The sequence below is a fragment of the Phaeodactylum tricornutum genome, chromosome 15 (genome assembly GCF_000150955.2).
Source record: "Phaeodactylum tricornutum CCAP 1055/1 chromosome 15, whole genome shotgun sequence".
Lineage (NCBI taxonomy): Eukaryota > Bacillariophyta > Bacillariophyceae > Surirellales > Neidiaceae > Phaeodactylum > Phaeodactylum tricornutum.
Window position 1 is genome coordinate 20154 of NC_011683.1, and position 17433 is coordinate 37586.

General features: G+C 49.8%; 6 protein-coding genes across 6 annotated transcripts; 4 read left to right on the forward strand and 2 right to left on the reverse strand.

Annotated features, from left to right (window-relative positions):
* Positions 1-167: 167 nt before the first annotated feature.
* On the forward strand, positions 168-4210 carry PHATRDRAFT_47784 (predicted protein; the record flags this gene model as incomplete). The annotated part of the gene is made up of 1 exon (XM_002182109.1): positions 168-4210. Exon 1 carries the CDS (start codon positions 257-259, stop codon positions 4208-4210), a length of 3954 nt encoding a protein of 1317 aa, XP_002182145.1. The 5' UTR covers positions 168-256.
* A 662-nt stretch (positions 4211-4872) lies between these two features.
* On the reverse strand, positions 4873-6772 carry PHATRDRAFT_47785 (predicted protein; the record flags this gene model as incomplete). Its single annotated transcript, XM_002182273.1, has 5 exons — positions 4873-4896; positions 4920-5014; positions 5097-6269; positions 6351-6442; positions 6723-6772. 5 exons carry the CDS (start codon positions 6770-6772, stop codon positions 4873-4875), a joined length of 1434 nt encoding a protein of 477 aa, XP_002182309.1.
* Positions 6773-7013: 241 nt separating this feature from the next.
* Positions 7014-8470, reverse strand: PHATRDRAFT_29042 (predicted protein). Its single transcript, XM_002182274.1, has 2 exons — positions 7355-8470; positions 7014-7285 (listed from the first exon to the last, which is right to left on the reverse strand). Exons 1-2 carry the CDS (start codon positions 8240-8242, stop codon positions 7016-7018), a joined length of 1158 nt encoding a protein of 385 aa, XP_002182310.1. The 5' UTR covers positions 8243-8470; the 3' UTR covers positions 7014-7015.
* A 254-nt stretch (positions 8471-8724) lies between these two features.
* On the forward strand, positions 8725-11093 carry PHATRDRAFT_38085 (predicted protein; the record flags this gene model as incomplete). Its single annotated transcript, XM_002182110.1, has 6 exons — positions 8725-9372; positions 9481-9759; positions 9848-10150; positions 10231-10466; positions 10618-10800; positions 10883-11093. The coding sequence occupies 6 exons, from the start codon at positions 8725-8727 to the stop codon at positions 11091-11093; spliced, it is 1860 nt and encodes a 619-aa protein (XP_002182146.1).
* Positions 11094-11839: 746 nt separating this feature from the next.
* PHATRDRAFT_38086 (predicted protein) lies at positions 11840-13816 on the forward strand (the record flags this gene model as incomplete). The annotated part of the gene is made up of 1 exon (XM_002182111.1): positions 11840-13816. One exon carries the CDS (start codon positions 11840-11842, stop codon positions 13814-13816), a length of 1977 nt encoding a protein of 658 aa, XP_002182147.1.
* Positions 13817-15493: 1677 nt separating this feature from the next.
* PHATRDRAFT_47788 (predicted protein) lies at positions 15494-17335 on the forward strand (the record flags this gene model as incomplete). Its single annotated transcript, XM_002182112.1, has 2 exons — positions 15494-17170; positions 17266-17335. The coding sequence occupies one exon, from the start codon at positions 15494-15496 to the stop codon at positions 17147-17149; it is 1656 nt and encodes a 551-aa protein (XP_002182148.1). The 3' UTR covers positions 17150-17170; positions 17266-17335.
* Positions 17336-17433: the final 98 nt, after the last annotated feature.

The window sequence follows — 17433 nt, forward strand, 5'->3', positions numbered from 1 at the left end:
TTCAAACTCGAAACACCCGGATATACGTAGTTACCGCTAACGGTTTTTACGGGTGTTCGCTGGAAGAGATCGCCCTATCGATGCCAGGGCCTGTTTCCACGCTGGGCAATTGCAGTGAGTGCCATACACAACCAAGTGTGGGTGGGCCCTTTCATAAAGTAAACAGTAACACGGTTCAACTCGCGTTGCAACGTCTGGATGTGGATCGTGTTTTGAATTGCTTCTGTTGTTGTTGTGGTCATTTTGTGAGTGTGGCATGGCGTCTCGGAGCACGGGCGGTTCCCAATTTCGGGGTCGTCGACGGGGAGACGCGGTGCCCAACCGTACGAGTGAGGACGCTCGCAGCGCCAGGGTTTCGCCTGCGCCTTTATGGATCGCGCCGCCGTCACCAGTCCGTCGCGTCGACACGCATCCCCATCCGAGCAGTAGTCATGGAATCAACCGGCGCGGCGCCATTTCCGACGGTCATCCTCACGATCGTCATCACCGACGGTCCAACAACCACAGCGACCTGGATATGTCGAACACTCCTCCGCGCGTGGATCCTCGGTCCAACTTTGCTCCACTCCGCATGCGCGCCGACTCGACGGGATCCACCCGGGGGGCCTTTTACTCCGGGCACGTAACGGCCAGCAATACCACCACGGGTGCGACGCCAAACCCTGTCGGGGAAGCGCAACAGCCATACCTACAAGAACAGCAGCGTTCTACCGGTATGCGAACTACTGCGCCCCGGCGTCGTAAAAAGAAACCAGCCGGAGTCGCATCTTACCAAGAGCCAGCACCAAGAGCTCCAGCATTGTCTGATCAAATTCGTCCCTCCAGCATGGCTGATCTGGCCGATCTAGCCTTTGCCTCGCTCGAAGGAGAAGATCTAGAGTTGGGCAACGGATCAGCGGAGTTGCACACCCTGGTCTCTCGCCGCGGACGGAACGTGGACGGGAACCATCCATTATCGACAATGACCGACGGCAATAGATACAGTTCCGCAATTCCAGAACACTCTGCCCGACCGAACATCTTGGCTACCATCAGGGATGAATCTAGTTCTAGTCTCCGCGAAGTACCTACAGCGGCCCGTTCGCAACGATTTTCCGACAGTATGCGATATTCTGAAAATTCCATGGGTTCCTTGCTCGGAACAAATTGGGTAGAGCGTGGCCCAGGAACTGGTGGCTCTCCCCGTTCGTCTCTCAATACAGCCTCCAGTAGGCAGCCACAGCGACCCCGAGACGACGAAATTGCTATGTTTTCCTCTTTGGTACATGCCGACTACGGCGCTACCGGTGGCGAACCCGTTAATGTCGCTGCTGCCGTCGCGCTTGAACACGCTGCCGAAGAGCAAAAACACCTCCTGAACGAAACCTTTTCGAGTGACGACGATGATTCGTCCGGAACTTACAGCGACGAAGAAACGGAGCACGACGACGTCCACCGGGGTTTTGCTGATCAGCTTGTCATTTTGTGGACTGCTTGGTTGACCCAACAAGCTCATTACGACGAAGATACGGGTCAACCATATTTCGAAGATGCGACCGGGTGGACTCCGGCGGGCTTTGTTCGGCACTACCTTTACAACCCCTTGACACCCGAATTTACCTCGCTCCAGCAATTTTGTTGGGCAGTCATTCTTGGTGTACTCATGGGCTTTTACACGGCCCTGTGGAAGTACGTCATTGAAACCGGCCTTGACTTTGTGTGGGAAACAGTACCCACCTGGTTATTGCAGGTGGGTGTCTTTACAGACATCGACGGTGCGTTTCCGCTTTATCACTATATGTGGATTTGTCCATCTATCTTTAGCGGAGTCCTATCGTACGTTTTCGTCGTGTTGCCAATAAAAATTCCGGATCAAAACGAATGGATCAACTGCGTGCACACACGTGGCGTCCAAGATTACCGTACATTTGGCACTCTCTTTGTCCTCTCGACGCTCGGTATGCTTTCCGGTCTTAGCCTTGGACCGGAATTGCCTTTAGTACTGACAGCTGGTATGGTCGGTTCCTGGCTGGGCCTAGTGTGCAAGCAAAGTATGCTGCAGGCGAGAGTTATGAATCTGACAGCCGCTTCTGCTGCGGTGGGAGGATTCTTCGGTTTTCCTATGGCAGGAGCCTTGTTTGTGCTGGAGCTCCCTCATCGAATGGGGCTTCAGTACTTTGAGGCTTTATCCCCGGCGACTATTTCGTCGATTGTGGCCGTTCTGGCTAATCGATTGATTACGGGCAACGATGTCACAGGTTACTACAGCTACCCGTTCCTAACAGCGACCTTGCCGAGTGAGATTTTCACTAGTGCTATTGTGTATGGCTTGTTCGGTGCAGGTGTGGGTATTATATACGTCAAGTGGGTAGTGTGGGGCAAAACGTTGGTTCACGATTGGTTCCAGGCACCACGCGAAAATGACATTAGTCCAATAACTGCTCCTGCGGACCACTCGGGAAATGGAGTAAGAGAAGAAGTCATATCTTTGGTGTCGCAAAAGGTTCAGAAAAGCATACCGGAAAATAGAAGCATGTTGTCCCGCACGATAAAATGGTTCCGCTGCGTCATCAAGGAAGAACCGAAACGAGCAGCTGTTGCCGGTGCTCTTGCTGGATTTATAGTGGGCGTGATTGGAATGTTCGTTCCTCATACAATGTTTTGGGGCGAAGCACAGCTCCAGAATTTGATTGATAAGGGACGCACTCCTCTTCCTATATTTGGCCTCGCTGGTGAACCAACTTCAGCTTTAGTTGCGCTCGGCTACTGCATGATAGATCCGAATGATCCAGAAGCCGTCAAGGCTGGGTTTGATGTAGGCTGTTCTGCTGTGATTTCATTTGCAAAAATCGTCGTGGTGGGTCTCAGTCTTGGTACGGGCATTATTGGTGGTCAGTTTTGGGGTCCGCTATTCGTCGGCTGCTCAGCGAGTCATCTTTTTACTGATGCGGTCAATATGTTTGCCGACAAGTTTGGCTTTGGACAAAGCCTCGCCGCTTATCCCTGTGTCGTTATCCTATGTACGATGGGTAGCGCTCATGTTGTTACATTTCGTGCCCATATGGCTATTATGCTAATTCTGACTCTGACAATCAGCGCATTCGACCCAGATGGTGGAAGCAGTATTGGTGCTTTCAAAGTAGCCGGTGATTATTCCGCTGTTTTCCCGCTCCTTGTTGTATCTGTGTTCGTCGCTTTGATGGTCTCCCGTGGGACGGTCTTTTACAAGACGCAGCGATCACGGGGCGACATTATGGCCGTACCGGAAGTCTTGTGTGAACCAGGTATGGAAGGTCGCCCTATGATTATGGACTTTGACATTGCGGCAGATGGAGCCTCTTTCATAGATGCTGTAAGTGACACGGATGAAGATTACGATGATCGTAACGATACGAAGCTCTCCCCTACTACCTCCTACACCGGGAGTTATCAAGTGCGCGCAGCAGATGATGGTATGACACAAATAGACATCGAAAACGAATTTGCTGGGAGAGCGGTATGGAACAAAGCAAGTTCTTTGCGACCCTCTGTTTCACGAACTCAAGCGGATGTTCGCATAGGGACGAAGGACGCTCCCCGCCAGTTTGTAGAATATGATTCAGGCGGAATTATTCCTCGCTCTCTCTCAAACCCTATGAGTGTTGATGGAGAGCTACCAGGTCTGGACGACCTCCTTCGCCGGACGATGGTACCAAAGCCAACCTATGCTATGTCACCTCATCGGCATCGGCGCACTCAAAGCGCTCCTATTGCACCTGAGCCTTCCTTTTCCGGAGGCGGTAGTGCGAGCCCCGACGTAAAGCGTGTGGAACGCTCACGTGGTCGCGACTCTTTCAGATTCGATATCCCGATACGGGAACGAAGCAACAGTGGGAGTAGCCGTGGGAGCTTAGTTCGTGTCACCAGTTATGGTGAGCTGCAGCAACAGCAGCCATCTTTGTTGGACCAAGCCCGTATGCGAGCGGCTTCGTCGGCTGCTGACTCGCGTCATCACCGCGTGCCAAGTCTGCCCTCAGGTCGACACTCTCGCAAAAATTCCGAGTCCAGCATGAGCTACGTGAATACAAACAATATTTCGGCAGTTGGTACAGACGACTCTGGTGCGCTGACACTCGATGATATCGAAAAGTCATTCCAAAACGTTATGAATAAGCAACTAATGGGCAATTTACCGCAGAGCCGCTCGCCCTGGACCAACAATGGCAACAGCGGAAGGTCGACTGGCTCTTAAACGTCTTCCAGAATCTCGTTCCGTCTTTATCTGTCCATACTGCGGGCAGTTTCATACGCAAGCAAATTAATTATTTGAATGACTTTTTGTACTAACAAGTTAGCGCATGTAGTCTAAAAGAGCCAATGCAACACTGAAGTTTTGACGTTTGTTCTCCTTGAAAATCACCTTTTTCAATGTTGGAGCCGGTGTCGGCTCTAATTGATCGGGTTGGAAGAGTCAAATCCACTGGTGTTCAATCTTGGGGCAAGTGTGATGATTTCCGCAGATTTGTCAATGTGAAATTTTGGAAACCCTGAAAGAAAAGCTATGAATTGCTTAACCAACGCCGATCGGATTAATGACGATATGAAAAAAATTCCGGTAGATTGCGTAGGAGCTTCATATGTACGGGCAGGTTTGATCGTTTCTGTCAAGATAAGTTCCACTCGCATCACCATGGACGGAGAGAAAGTGAATTTGTCGCAGCGTATAAGTTGGTTGAGCAAAGGTACACCAGAAAGCTAAATCACTTCTATCGAAGGCGACGATAAACATAAGATCACCCACCCGTCTATGGCTTGCACTTCCTGTTGAAACTTTGCGAATATTTCATTCTAAATTTTTTATTGTTTCTTTCAAGTAGAGTGGCTCGGCGGACATCAATGAGTATGATACTTTTCTTAATTTCTGCACTGACTGTACCACTGATCTTTGTAGATGCACTTACTGCTGCCGCAGCACGAGGGATTCTTTGAACAATCGCCCCAGAGAGCCACACATTGCCCACCACTGTTGTTTGTGGAGGCGGCGGGCTTACACTGACTGTACCATTGGTTAGAATAATTGCATGTGGAACCATCGCAACAACTGGGATTGCTGGTACAATCTCCCCATAAGGAAACACATTGCCCAGAAAAGCTTGAAGGTTTGGGCTTGCATTGGCTATACCACTGGTTGTGAAAGACACAGACTGAAGTCCCACAACAGGACGGGCTCTTAGAGCAATCCTGCCAATCAGCAACGCACTGCCCACTGTTTCCTCCTGTAGGTGTTGCTACCGGAGCAGGCGTTGGAGGTACCACAGGTGCACGCGTAGGAGCTTTGGTAACGGATGCAGCTGGCAATTGTTTTGGTGCGCTGTCAGAGATTGGCACGGTCGGAGATATTTGAGCACTTGCTCCCGCGTGGTCGGGACAAACAGAGGAAAGCGTAGGGAGATGAACTTCAGCATTGATTGTCAGCATACGAACGGCTGTGGCGCCGTCGATGTTGCCTCGAGTTTTGACGTGTGCTAGGGGAGCCAACAATGCCCCCATAAAGTTCTTCGATCCGAAGTCGATATTCTCGGCTTCGAAAAAGTTCCAGACCGTCGTTCCGCGAACGGACTTGTTATTGAAAGCACCAACCATGTTGCCAGAATTCCAGTTAATTGTTTTGCCTGCAACATTGATGACGACCATTGCAGCGTTCACGTCGTTTCGTAGCTCAACTTGTTGAACTTTGTCGTTGCCGAACAAGTGATTGGCTGTGATCCAAAACACTGCAACTCCGTTAATATCTTTTGTCTTTGCGTTGAGAATGAAAGGCCCATGCTGATTTGTGGGACGGGTGTATGTGTTGGGGGCTGAAAGATTGTTGAGTTCAATAGACCATTTTTTCAACTCCCGCTCAATTTGGCCGGCCTTGTCTCGGAGGGTGATATCCTTTCTAACTTTTGCTCCTTCATTTCCAGCGTTTGCATTTATCCGACGATTCCCAACTTTGTACGGAACAGGCCCGCTTCCCGTGATTGAGCCCGTACCGATTACGAGACTCCCACGGTTGACATTGAGAGGACTTCCGTCAGCGATGGAACCAGCCACTTCTAGTCCCGGCAGCTTCGGGTCGAGGCTAGTCATATGGATGGCGAAGTTTGCCGATTGAGAGGAGATTATGTTGCCGCCAACAAAGGAAGTTCCTTCAACGTCCGAATCGCTGGAGAAATCTTCTAATGTAATCAAGTCATACTGACCCATCCACAGAGATGCGGTTGGACAAATGTCGTCACCTTTGCCGGGCTCGACCAAGCCACAACCAGCTTTGGAATTACAATATACAAGGTAATTAGGCAAATTAGTACCTTCTCTCAGTGACTTGGCGACCACCGCTAGCTACTTACGAACTAAGATTTGGCTGGCTTGCGCCATTCGACCTCCAAGGAGCGCGAACAATTGAAGGTAAGCGAACTTCATGACTTCGATAAATTGTGTCCTGAATTTGTTTTCACAGTCAACCTGACTGTGAGTCGACAGCACCAGCAACCGAAAAGTTACAGGCATAAGACCACATGATCCCGTTTTGATAAATGCTATAAGTCTCAAACTCTATTTGACTTTCTTCGCTTAGACAATTGATAAAGCAACAAAAGACTCGTTGATGACTTGGCATTTTGTTGCCTATCACGGTCTGGGAAAATCTAACTATCTTCATTAGTTATCAAATTAATTCAGTCATTTTCACTCGATTCAGGATGACCATTCTCGTCTCCCACAATGCCATGTGTCCAGTTGTATTACGGCCTTTGTCGCCCTTGAGAGGCATTTCGAAACAACCATTGACATAAGGCCCCGCTAATATTAGACCTGAAGAAGAGCCATCGACAGAATTCGATTTTTATGCCTGTGAATTCTCGCAAAAAAGACCGGTATGTATGTGTGCGCAACATAAGACAGAAACAGCAAAACGCAATTTTCCCTCGAGAATATCCACCACGCTGCCGAATTGTCCTTATAGTGGTCACCCACAGCATTTCAATGGCCTCGAGGGCAGACCTCGCATTTACTGTTAATGTGTCGATGCTGCTGCAAAATGTAGCCGTCCAGCTGTAATAACAAGTAGGGTTCCAAATATTTGGTGATGTGCCAGGTGCGTCTTCGTGGTAGTGCTCTCGATACATGCTGCCAGGACGAGTCCAAAGGTAAGAGCAAATCCTTTGCTTACAGTACCCGTGTGTTTGTGTACCAAGACGGTCAGGATTCCACCCGCCGCCTTGAAGACCACAGGGATGAGCATTTGCCAACTCAGCAGCCTATCTTTTGGAGCAGAATACCCGCCCTTATGGTTGAAAGCTGCTCCCGATTTTTTTTTCTTGAGCTTGCTATTTTTGAGCATATTCCTCGACACGGATTGAATCAATTGCTGCGCTGCGAGTGTCGCGGACGAATAGATGGACACTTCCAAGGCGTAAAAGAATGGATTCGTATCCACATTTTGTTGAAACTGCAGACCTTTTTGCGAAAGGGTCCCAGCTAGTCCTGAAATCAGTGTCGCTGCTAAACAAGGCAAGACGCCTTGCCATAATCTGTTTCCTTTCGCATTTGCCACATCAGCACTCTCCTTTCGGACAGCAATGGAGGGTTGCTGTTGAAAGAGAAGCGCCGACCCAAACAGCAAAAGAAGGGCTGTTACCTGTAGAATCGTCCGGGATTGTTTCAACAGCAGCCAACAAAAAAATGCTGCCGATAGGGTCTTGGTTTGCTGGAGTCCGTTGAAGGAAACGGCATCCAAATGTTGGTGCGACTGGTACTGTAAAACCCCCTGTACAGCATACAATACAGCAGGCACTGCGGCCGTTCGCAGGGATCTTTGCAGAGTCCAAGTGGCTAGCGTTGCTCGAAGATCCTTTGATGTGCATAAAAAGAGCGCTGCGGCAAAACAACTCTTGGTAATTTCTTCGGTGAGCGCCGTGGCGACTTTACTCGTATTTTTTTTAATATATTTTTTGCTCAATCTGGGCTGTACGGCATACTGAACGGCCAGGAGTATCATGTAAAGTGCTGCTAGTGGGGAAAGTTGACTTGTACTATGCGTTGCCATCAATCGATGGTAGACGACTGCCGTTCCACCCAATAGTGTTGCCGGAACGATCAAGTGATGATGATGCATGGAATGGTGGAGATTATCCATGCTCGAAGTGGATGCAGGCATGATCCCTCGCACTCGAGACGCGCAAGGAACGGGCTCCATTAAAAATTTTGTAGGGCATCTCTGGATGGCTCCCTGTGGCATCATCGAGACGGGCCCTTTCTGGATAACTAGAAGACCTCTTTTTTTGGTCGACTTCACTCAAAGGGTAGCATACTCTACTAGCGTCGTTGGCAGATCTGCGAGTCATTCCCGTTCGCCATCCGTAACTTACTGCGACAGTGGAACGGTACTCTGTGACAGGATTCGCTCTCGGAAAGCTCCGGAAGAATGCGAAAAGATCTCGAAGCACGTGATTCCCAAAGATTCGTTTTGCCGTTTTTGGATTTTTGGAAGATCTCGTTGGTTTGCAAAAGATACCGTAAAAGATATCAGTGTCAATCGTGACAAAACCAGCGGATTCGGACATCTGCCGATCTTTTTCACTGATAGGCCTGAAAAAGAAAGATCGCCACAAAATCCAAGCAAGAGCGACTGCTTGAGAAATACTACACTACTTCGACTATCTGTCTAAATAGATCGGTAAAGTCGCAAGCATGAAGCTTTCGTTTGCGGTTACAGTTGCAGCAATGGCTGGGTGCCATTCCTCCATGGTTAACGCCTTTCGTAGCGTTTCTCGCTCACTGTCAATTCCAAGCAGACTCGCCGTCTTGAAGGATCCCCAAGATCTCGTCACCAAAGAAGCCAACGTGAAGCCCGCCGGGACTCGCACCAAACCAACCGTTGATCCCTTCAATCCCAATTTCGAATCGATCGCTTCGGTTCCCTACAACACAGCGTTTCCGTCGTCCACGAAGGAGTATAAGACCGTTGTCCACGAAGCAACCGGCCACCGGCTTCACGTGCCCTTCCGTCGCGTCCATTTGGAAGATCCCGACCAACTCTACCTGGATTTGTACGATACCTCGGGGCCGCAGGGCGTTGATCCCAAGAAGGGGTTGGCCAAGTTGCGCCAGGAATGGACGGACGAGCGTGAGGGTAAGTACGAACGTTACACTCAGATGCATTTCGCCAAACAGGGAATCGTTACCGAAGAAATGCTCTATTGCGCTACGCGAGAAAACATGGAACCTGAGTTTGTCCGTTCCGAGGTGGCCCGAGGACGCGCCATTATTTGCTCCAACAAAAAGCATCCCGAACTCGAGCCGCAAATCATTGGACGCATGTTTAAAGTCAAAATCAATTCGAATATTGGAAACAGCGAACTGGGAAGCAATGTAAGTGTACCTGTTCTGCCACCAACTATCCGCAACTGTCGTAGAGAGCAGTATTTAGTGGAATCCACATAAATGCTCACCATTTCTTGTTACCACTTACGCTTTCAGATTGAAGACGAGGTGGAAAAGTTGCAATGGAGCATGCTGTGGGGTGCCGACACACTTATGGATTTAAGCACAGGCAAACATATTCACCAAACCCGCGAATGGATCATTCGCAATTCGCCCATCCCTGTTGGTACCGTGCCCATTTATCAGGCTCTCGAAAAAGTGGACGGGATTGCCGAAGACTTGACGTGGGAATGTTTCAAGGAGACGCTTCTCGAACAAGCCGAGCAGGGTGTGGACTACTTCACCATTCACGCGGGCGTCTTGCTTCGATACGTGGTACGTCATATCGCGGGTTGGCTTGCACCGCAATGTACTACGCCTTGAAGTAGAGATTTTTTGTAAACTCACTTTTCAATTTGATTAGCCAATGACGGTCAAGCGCATGACAGGTATTGTCAGTCGCGGCGGATCAATCCATGCCAAATGGAATATTTTTCATCACAAGGAAAATTTTGCCTACGAACATTGGGACGACATTTTGGAAATTTGCGCCAAGTATGATATCGCGCTGAGTATTGGTGATGGACTACGTCCCGGATCCATCTACGATGCCAACGACGAAGCGCAGTTTGCGGAACTCTTTACTCAGGGAGAACTAACTAAGCGCGCTTGGGAAAAGGACGTACAAGTTATGAATGAAGGTCCTGGACACGTTCCTCTGCACAAGGTAAGCTATGATCAGGCAAGGTAGATTTCGCCTCGACCGTACGTCTTGCTACTAATCCTTCGACTTGGTTGCGTACCCAGATACCCGAAAACATGCGCAAACAGCTAGAGTGGTGCAACGAAGCACCTTTCTATACACTAGGCCCTCTCACTACAGATATCGCACCCGCCTACGATCACATTACTTCCGCCATTGGTGCCGCAACGATTGCGTCTCTCGGAACTGCCATGCTCTGTTATGTTACGCCAAAGGAGCATCTTGGTCTTCCCAACCGCGACGATGTCAAGGCTGGTATCATTGCCTACAAGATTGCAGCGTACGTATCTGGTGGTTTTTGGTTGTATGTCCGCCAAGTTTACAGTGTTGATTGATCCCCCACGGCACAGACTACACAGCAAGGTACAATAGGAGTATTGCATTGACAGTCAATACACTCACGTTAAACACTTTGTCGTTTCTGTTTACAGTCACGCCGCCGATCTTGCCAAGGGATATCCTGGGGCCCAGGATCGCGACAATGCTCTCTCGAAGGCCCGTTTCTCTTTCCGTTGGAATGATCAGTTCAACATTAGCCTCGATCCTGTCACTGCCAGAGAATTCCACGACGAAACCCTTGACAGCGATGCCGCAAAGAGTTCCCATTTTTGCAGGTAAGCGCAAAGGTCACGACTTTTGTGGATGCGAAACGTCCTGGTCCTCTCTCACTTGTCATTTTTATCAACCTGTAAACAGCATGTGCGGGCCCAAGTTCTGCTCCATGAAGATTACGGAAGATGTCCGTGCGTACGCGGCCGAGAATGGCTACGGAGTGGAAGAGACGGCGGCCAAGGGAATGGAGACAATGAGCGAGCTTTACAAGGAACTGGGCAACAAGCTCTACGTGGAAGATGACGAGAAAACGTACGAGAACACCTTCAATCCTTTGAAAGATCTAGCGTCCTAGGAAATTGGAAAGAATAGTGGTGGGAGGATGTGGAGGTCGAAAATAGACCAGCAACTGGTAGCAGGTATATATGTTATTGGATGCCGTGCGTCATTGTGCGGGAGCTCAACATTCGTTGTAGCTGAGATTTGGACACACACACACACACACAAATATGTTCGTGTAAAGGCCCAAGACCGTTGGAACCTGATCGTGATAATTCACGCGAAGGGAACAAAGATCACGGTAGACAATAATAATAATACTTGGTTTACGGTTTATATATTTTACACTTACTGTGAAGGATGAAGGATGCATGGGGCTACTGTGACACGAGAGGGGGGCGTAGGGAGGAATGCCCTTTCCTAGTAGAGTCCATCGGATTGGCAAGACGCCACGACTATTTAGGTCCTACATATAGGCGATAGGTATGTCCGAATAGTCCCAGGTGACGGATGACCGAAGTGTGTCTGCTATTATGTATAAGCCCTTCGGCATACTAGATACTCTCGGGACTCTCGATGGAAACACCTGCGAGACCACTCCCATCGAATGATCGGTAGTAGCACGAAACGAGACTCCCACGAGCAAGGTTGCGTCGGGTGAGGAAAAGAACAAATCGGTATCTCGAACCAGAAACCTACTCGTTTGGCTGCCTTGCCACGAGTCGACGCCATTTGATTGTGCGGTGCCATTGGCGTGCTCTCTCGTCGTCTCGATTGTCGCAGGCTCCCCCACACGGATCGGCAATGTTGCACCATGTCCCCATGTTCTTTTATTCCTGGTTTGGATCAACGGCGGCTCGAGCGCACCGTCACTTTCCCGCACTACCGGAACCACTAGACGACGCCGTAGCCATACACGACGAGCACCAATCCTCTTCCGGTTCCTGCAAGGACGACCCGCCAGATATTCCGGTACGGAAGAATGACGAAACGTGTGTACGTACCGCCGTCCATTCGATCACGATTCCGAAATGGGACGCTCCGCTCCAATCGGCAGCCCACGAACCGTCACTGCACAATCTCGACAATCCGGACCAAAGTGCGCACCAAACAGACAATAGCGTCACCTCTTGGTGCCGTCAGCACGTACCTTCCGGTGCTTCTTGGAACGGTAGGGCTAGTTGCCGTCACCAGCAGTACATCACCAATCGACAGCAACTCCTAACGGAAGACGAAGAAACGGATTCGTTGTTTCCTTTACACACGATTCCGTTCGTCTCTATTGAACTGCGCTTGGAACCCACCGATCACAGTGACGACGATGACGACGACGATGACCTCTTTGGATGTCCTCCCCACGGACCCCGGACTCGTCAAGCCTACACGTCATGGGACGCGCCAGATATTGCTGCAGACGTCGTCTCGGCGACACCATCCGATCCACCCCAACGCACGGGTCAAATTCGAATAGGCGGAACAAAGTCGATAGAATTTCCGGACGCTCTGCCAAGTCGTCTTGACGAGACTGTCCATTTATACAACGCGAGTCAAGGGTGCCATGCCGACTCACCGCCCGCGCAATTCGTCTCGACCATCCCGGCGCATTTTGCAGTCCCCGTCGAAATTACTGTCGTTCCGAACCACGATCCAGGAAATTGCAGAAAGGATCAGGCCAGCTACAATGTCTGCTGGAGCTCCCTTATCGAGGACAACGAATCGGATAACCGGTTGGCGGATTGCTCTCTGATGAACGATCCAACGGAGCCCTTGCGGTATCCATGGACGAACCTCCCGACACAAAGATTCAGCGACCGCAGCACTCGCAACAAAGAGAGTCTTGTCCCGCCACTGCCCGATCCTCTCGATCGATGCGCCGCCGAATTCTACAGCTTGTTGCTGCGGCACCTCGAAACCAAACGTGTGGCCGATCAAGCCGCCACTCAGGACTTGCTTGCCTTTTTACGGAAATATCCCTTGGTTGGCCAAGTACACTTCCGCTTACCCGACTTTGCCAGTGCATATTGCTTGCCACTGGCTTACTTTGCGGCGATATCCTCGTTGGAGGGCTGTCAGCTCGCGTACCGTCTCTATCCCGAAGCGATCGGGATGGAAGATGACTTTGGTCTCCCTTTGCATTATGCCTGTTACTTGCAAGCCGATGTACAGGTAGTATCGTTTCTACTGGCCCGCTATGGGGAAGCGGCTAAACGAACCAATCAGGAACATCAAACGCCGCTACACTTGGCTTGTCAGGTTGCCACTCCTGGACCGACGACGAGCTCATCCTCGAGTACTAGTTTGGATCGACTGGTCCGGGAACCCAATCTGCAGGTTCTGAAAGTTCTCCTCGAGCACTACCCTACCGCTTCTCAATTGGCCGATCGGGAGGGGAATTTACCGTTGCACTGGGCCTTGCAAACCTCGGGCATTTCGTTGTCACGTTGCCAGGCCTTGGCCGCTCCGAAACCGCACCATCAAACGCTTCGCCGGAGCAACCGGATACTGGAGAAACCTTTGCATGTGGCTTGCCGGTTTGGTGTGTCGATGGAAGTCTTGTCTTGGCTGCTCGAGGAGCATTTGGGCGCGGCCAAGACTACCAACGAAAGGTTTGAAACACCACTGCACGCGGCTGTATTGGGGGAATCCGAGTCGAGTCGGAACATGCGGTGGATGCAAGCGCTGGTCCGAGCCTTTCCTGACGCCCGATCTTGGACCGACGAGCGGGATGAACGGCCCGTGGACAGTGCCATACGAATGGGCGCACCGGAAGGTATTGTGTCTTTGCTAAGCGTGGAATAAGGAGGCAAGAACAATTGGTATGCAGGCACTGGTCCAGACATAGTTTGTGGAATTTCTTTTGCCGCTTCCATCGACAACGCTGGGATTCGTCTATATCATCGCATCTCCCTACATCAATAGTGCACTGCGCTAGTATTGCTAGAGCCATTCGAGTCTGGAAGGAACAAGATACTTGCTCGTGCCACTCAGCGATCCAACTCTGACCGAAAATCAACACCCAGAAAACAATACGAGAGAGATTCGAGAGCTTTATTGGATATTGCTCTGTACATAATGATAGTAGGACTTTGGAATTGGCCATTGCAGCCCAGGTCCCTACAACAAAAAAAATACATACAAGGGTATAGTTTTGTCGAAAATATCTCTCATCTGCTGAGAACACTTTTCGTTTCCTTCTCTCATCTGCACAACCAGGTTTTCGTTTCCTTCTCTCATCCGCTGAACAAGCTTTTTTCATTTCCTTCTCTTATTTCCTTGGAGACATCCTTAAACTCGTTTACGAGCTTATCCTTCTTTCATCTCCCTTGAAAGATCTTTAATACCTTTTCTGAGGTCTACTTTAGCCTTATCGTGCTGCGCTGGTATGTCCTTTGTTCTTTCCTTCTCCGATTGGGCAGCTGTCTCTATGGCTGTATTCCTGTCTTCCATTCTAGCGCCAAGCTCAGTTATTCTCTTACGAGTAGAGACAACTAATTTGTTGGTACTTGCTATTGGTCGACGGTGCAGGAAGGAGAAAACCTCATGTGACGAGCCCAGGCAGCAGAAGATGAGGACGATTAGTTGCATGGAGATGATGTGTTTCCTTGTGCAGATACAAAGGGGGCGGGCTGGTGGTTCGCGATGGTCGAAACGTTTTACTCTCTATCGATACGTTCGTGTAATGTAATGGAAGTCACAATGAAAGGAAGGGTAGTAAAGGGTGGACCGTCATTGTGAAGGGGAACGGATCGTCGCTGACAGAGACGCGGTTTCCCCTCACTAAGGGTGGAAGCAGAATTAGCCCCCAAGTTCGGATACATTGCCAGCTTGGATTGACTACCAGGCAGTTCTCTAGCTAGAGCCAGTACCAAAGTCTCTCCGTATGGCCCAACGTGAATGCAAGTTGTATTTCACGCTTTCAACCGAAAATAGCACTCATTGTCGGTTAACGTTTACTGCAAAATATGTCGACAGTAACGTAAACTGGAACGGCTTTACGAGGTACACGTCTCTGTGGGATCGATCGGCAGTGACTGACTTACGGACCGTGAAAACGGAAAGCCTAATGTATATGTGCTTCCTGCGGTGTGACACGTCACAGAATGTCGGGTGCTTTCGTTGGGACTCTTCGCGACGAGTCATCGAAACCACGGATTTTGATGAAACCCTCACGGTAGACAGATAGATAGATAGATAGATAGATACCATAGATAGATACATAGCTCCACAATCCGACCAACGCGAAAGAGCCGAGGAAGTAGAACGATCTACACTCCACAACCGGTATTCTCAAGCCGAACAGACAATTTCCTACTCGTGCCTCATTGTCAGTTGTCTTCTTCCCCGAGTGCTCGAGTCGAGTCCGCCGCTCGATTCTGTCTAGCTAGCGGTGCGGTCAATCCATACACAAACACATCCATACCCATTTATTACAACATATTTACTGTTGGTGAGTACCGACGGAGCTGACATTTTTCAATGTCTCTGGAACAGGTGGAAGTGGAACTGGACGGACGCGTCGTGACCCTACACGACGAAGAATTTGAGGTACACCAGGACCAAGGTACCGGTGAAGACTACGGCAACGAAGCCGATGATCCAGGACTCGACGACGATACGGAGGACGCTTTCGACGACGACGACAATTTGGATTCTCTCTTGAGCGGCATAGACATTGATCGTGATTTCAATTTGTGGAATTCCTTTCGTTCCAGCGATACAGTCCGTCGAGTTTCGTCGGGTGGGGAAGATTCGCCAGAAAAGAGAAACAACAATCATTCCGACAAAACCGAGCATTCTACGAATACTACCGCGCAGCAACAAAATTGGAATGCTGTGGAAACCCAGGACATGCAGTTCTGGGCCTCGCGCATAGAGCGGGAAGAAGTCTACAGTCGTCGATATCGACCAACGGCTCTTGAGAATCAGGAACTACTCGAGTTGGAAGCATTCCTAGGCAACAAAGGTTCCAGCAAACGAATTTTACGAGGTCGCCTGTTTCGTACTACTTCATCAACAGAAGAACCTAACTCTCAGGGCAATCGTAAAGCTTGGAATGCTTTGATCCATCCGGAAGCTCCCGAACCCATCAGTGTCATTCTTAAACGTGGACCAGTCCTCGTGGTTCCACCTTTGCAATCATCATCATCAACAACGATGGCAACCACGCTACCCCAAGAAGCCGAACTTATCCTGTTGACGCACGGTTTCATTGTGGCTGTTGCGGTGACCAACACAAGCCGTAGATTAAGGCGAGATCGTAAAAAGAACTTGCAACAAGTTGTGGAGCGGCGATTTGATCGAGCGGTGCTCTGGTCGCAAGTTGAATACGTCGCCCACGGACCCGACACAACTGTGGAACTATGCCTGCAGCGGTCCGAGGGCTTGATTGAAAGTGCGGAAGGTGAAACGCTCAGATTCATGTGTGCTCATGAAGTTTCTCACCAGGCGTGGTTGGATGCAATAGAAAAGATCATGATCGAGTACAACATACATCATCATACACCTCGCAGTCAGCAGCACGAATTGGGTTGGCAGTATTGCATAGTGCACAAACCTGGCTTTACGTTGGCCGTCACCAACCGAAATCCTTACGATTCTTTTGCTCCCTCGAACGATGCCAAATCTTTGGATACTCTAGACGTCTACAACGGTATGGCACCTATTCACTACGCGACTAGGACCGGGAATCTCACTGCACTCGAAGTCCTGCTTCAGAACGGGGCTGACCCTAACCTTCCTGACCGCGAAGAACGAACGCCAATGTACTATGCCAAAAGAGATCAGGCCCCACCAGAAATTGTTCGTGCACTGGAGTTGCACGGCGCAGAGCCTTGTTCGAAAGTGTCACTCGAACAGGAAGGCGCCTTGTTTGGGCAGGTGGCGGCCGCCGAAGCCAAGGCAACGGAGCGTCGTCGTCAAGAGCAACTTGCATTGGAACAAAAACAGAAGGCTGAACAGGCGCAGGCCGAAATGAACGAGAATATGCGCCTCTTGCAGCAGAGAGAGATACAGATCGATGAAATGGATGACAAAGCGCACCAACTGAGTGAAGGGGGCAAAAACTTTGCTAATATGGCGGCACAGCTGAAGCAAAAGACTAAAGCACAAAGGTCATGGCTTCCCTTCAGCTAGAAAGAAGTCTCTAACCGTAATGTAAGTTCATCATGATACAGTTTGTACCCATTTGAGTAGTACAACCCTGCAATTGGCCTTACAGCTCCTTGGCTCTGATATCATTTCACTGTCAGCTCCTTGGCACTAATTTCATTTCGTCCGAGTAGGGCTCAACATTCTTTCGTTACAGTTAGGATTTGTCTGCTGGAAGTCTTATCTTTCAATATAACTCTAAATCTACCTTTCATTCACAGTCAAGACCAGGAACGGCCTAATTGTAAGGTCACACACTTTTTACGCTT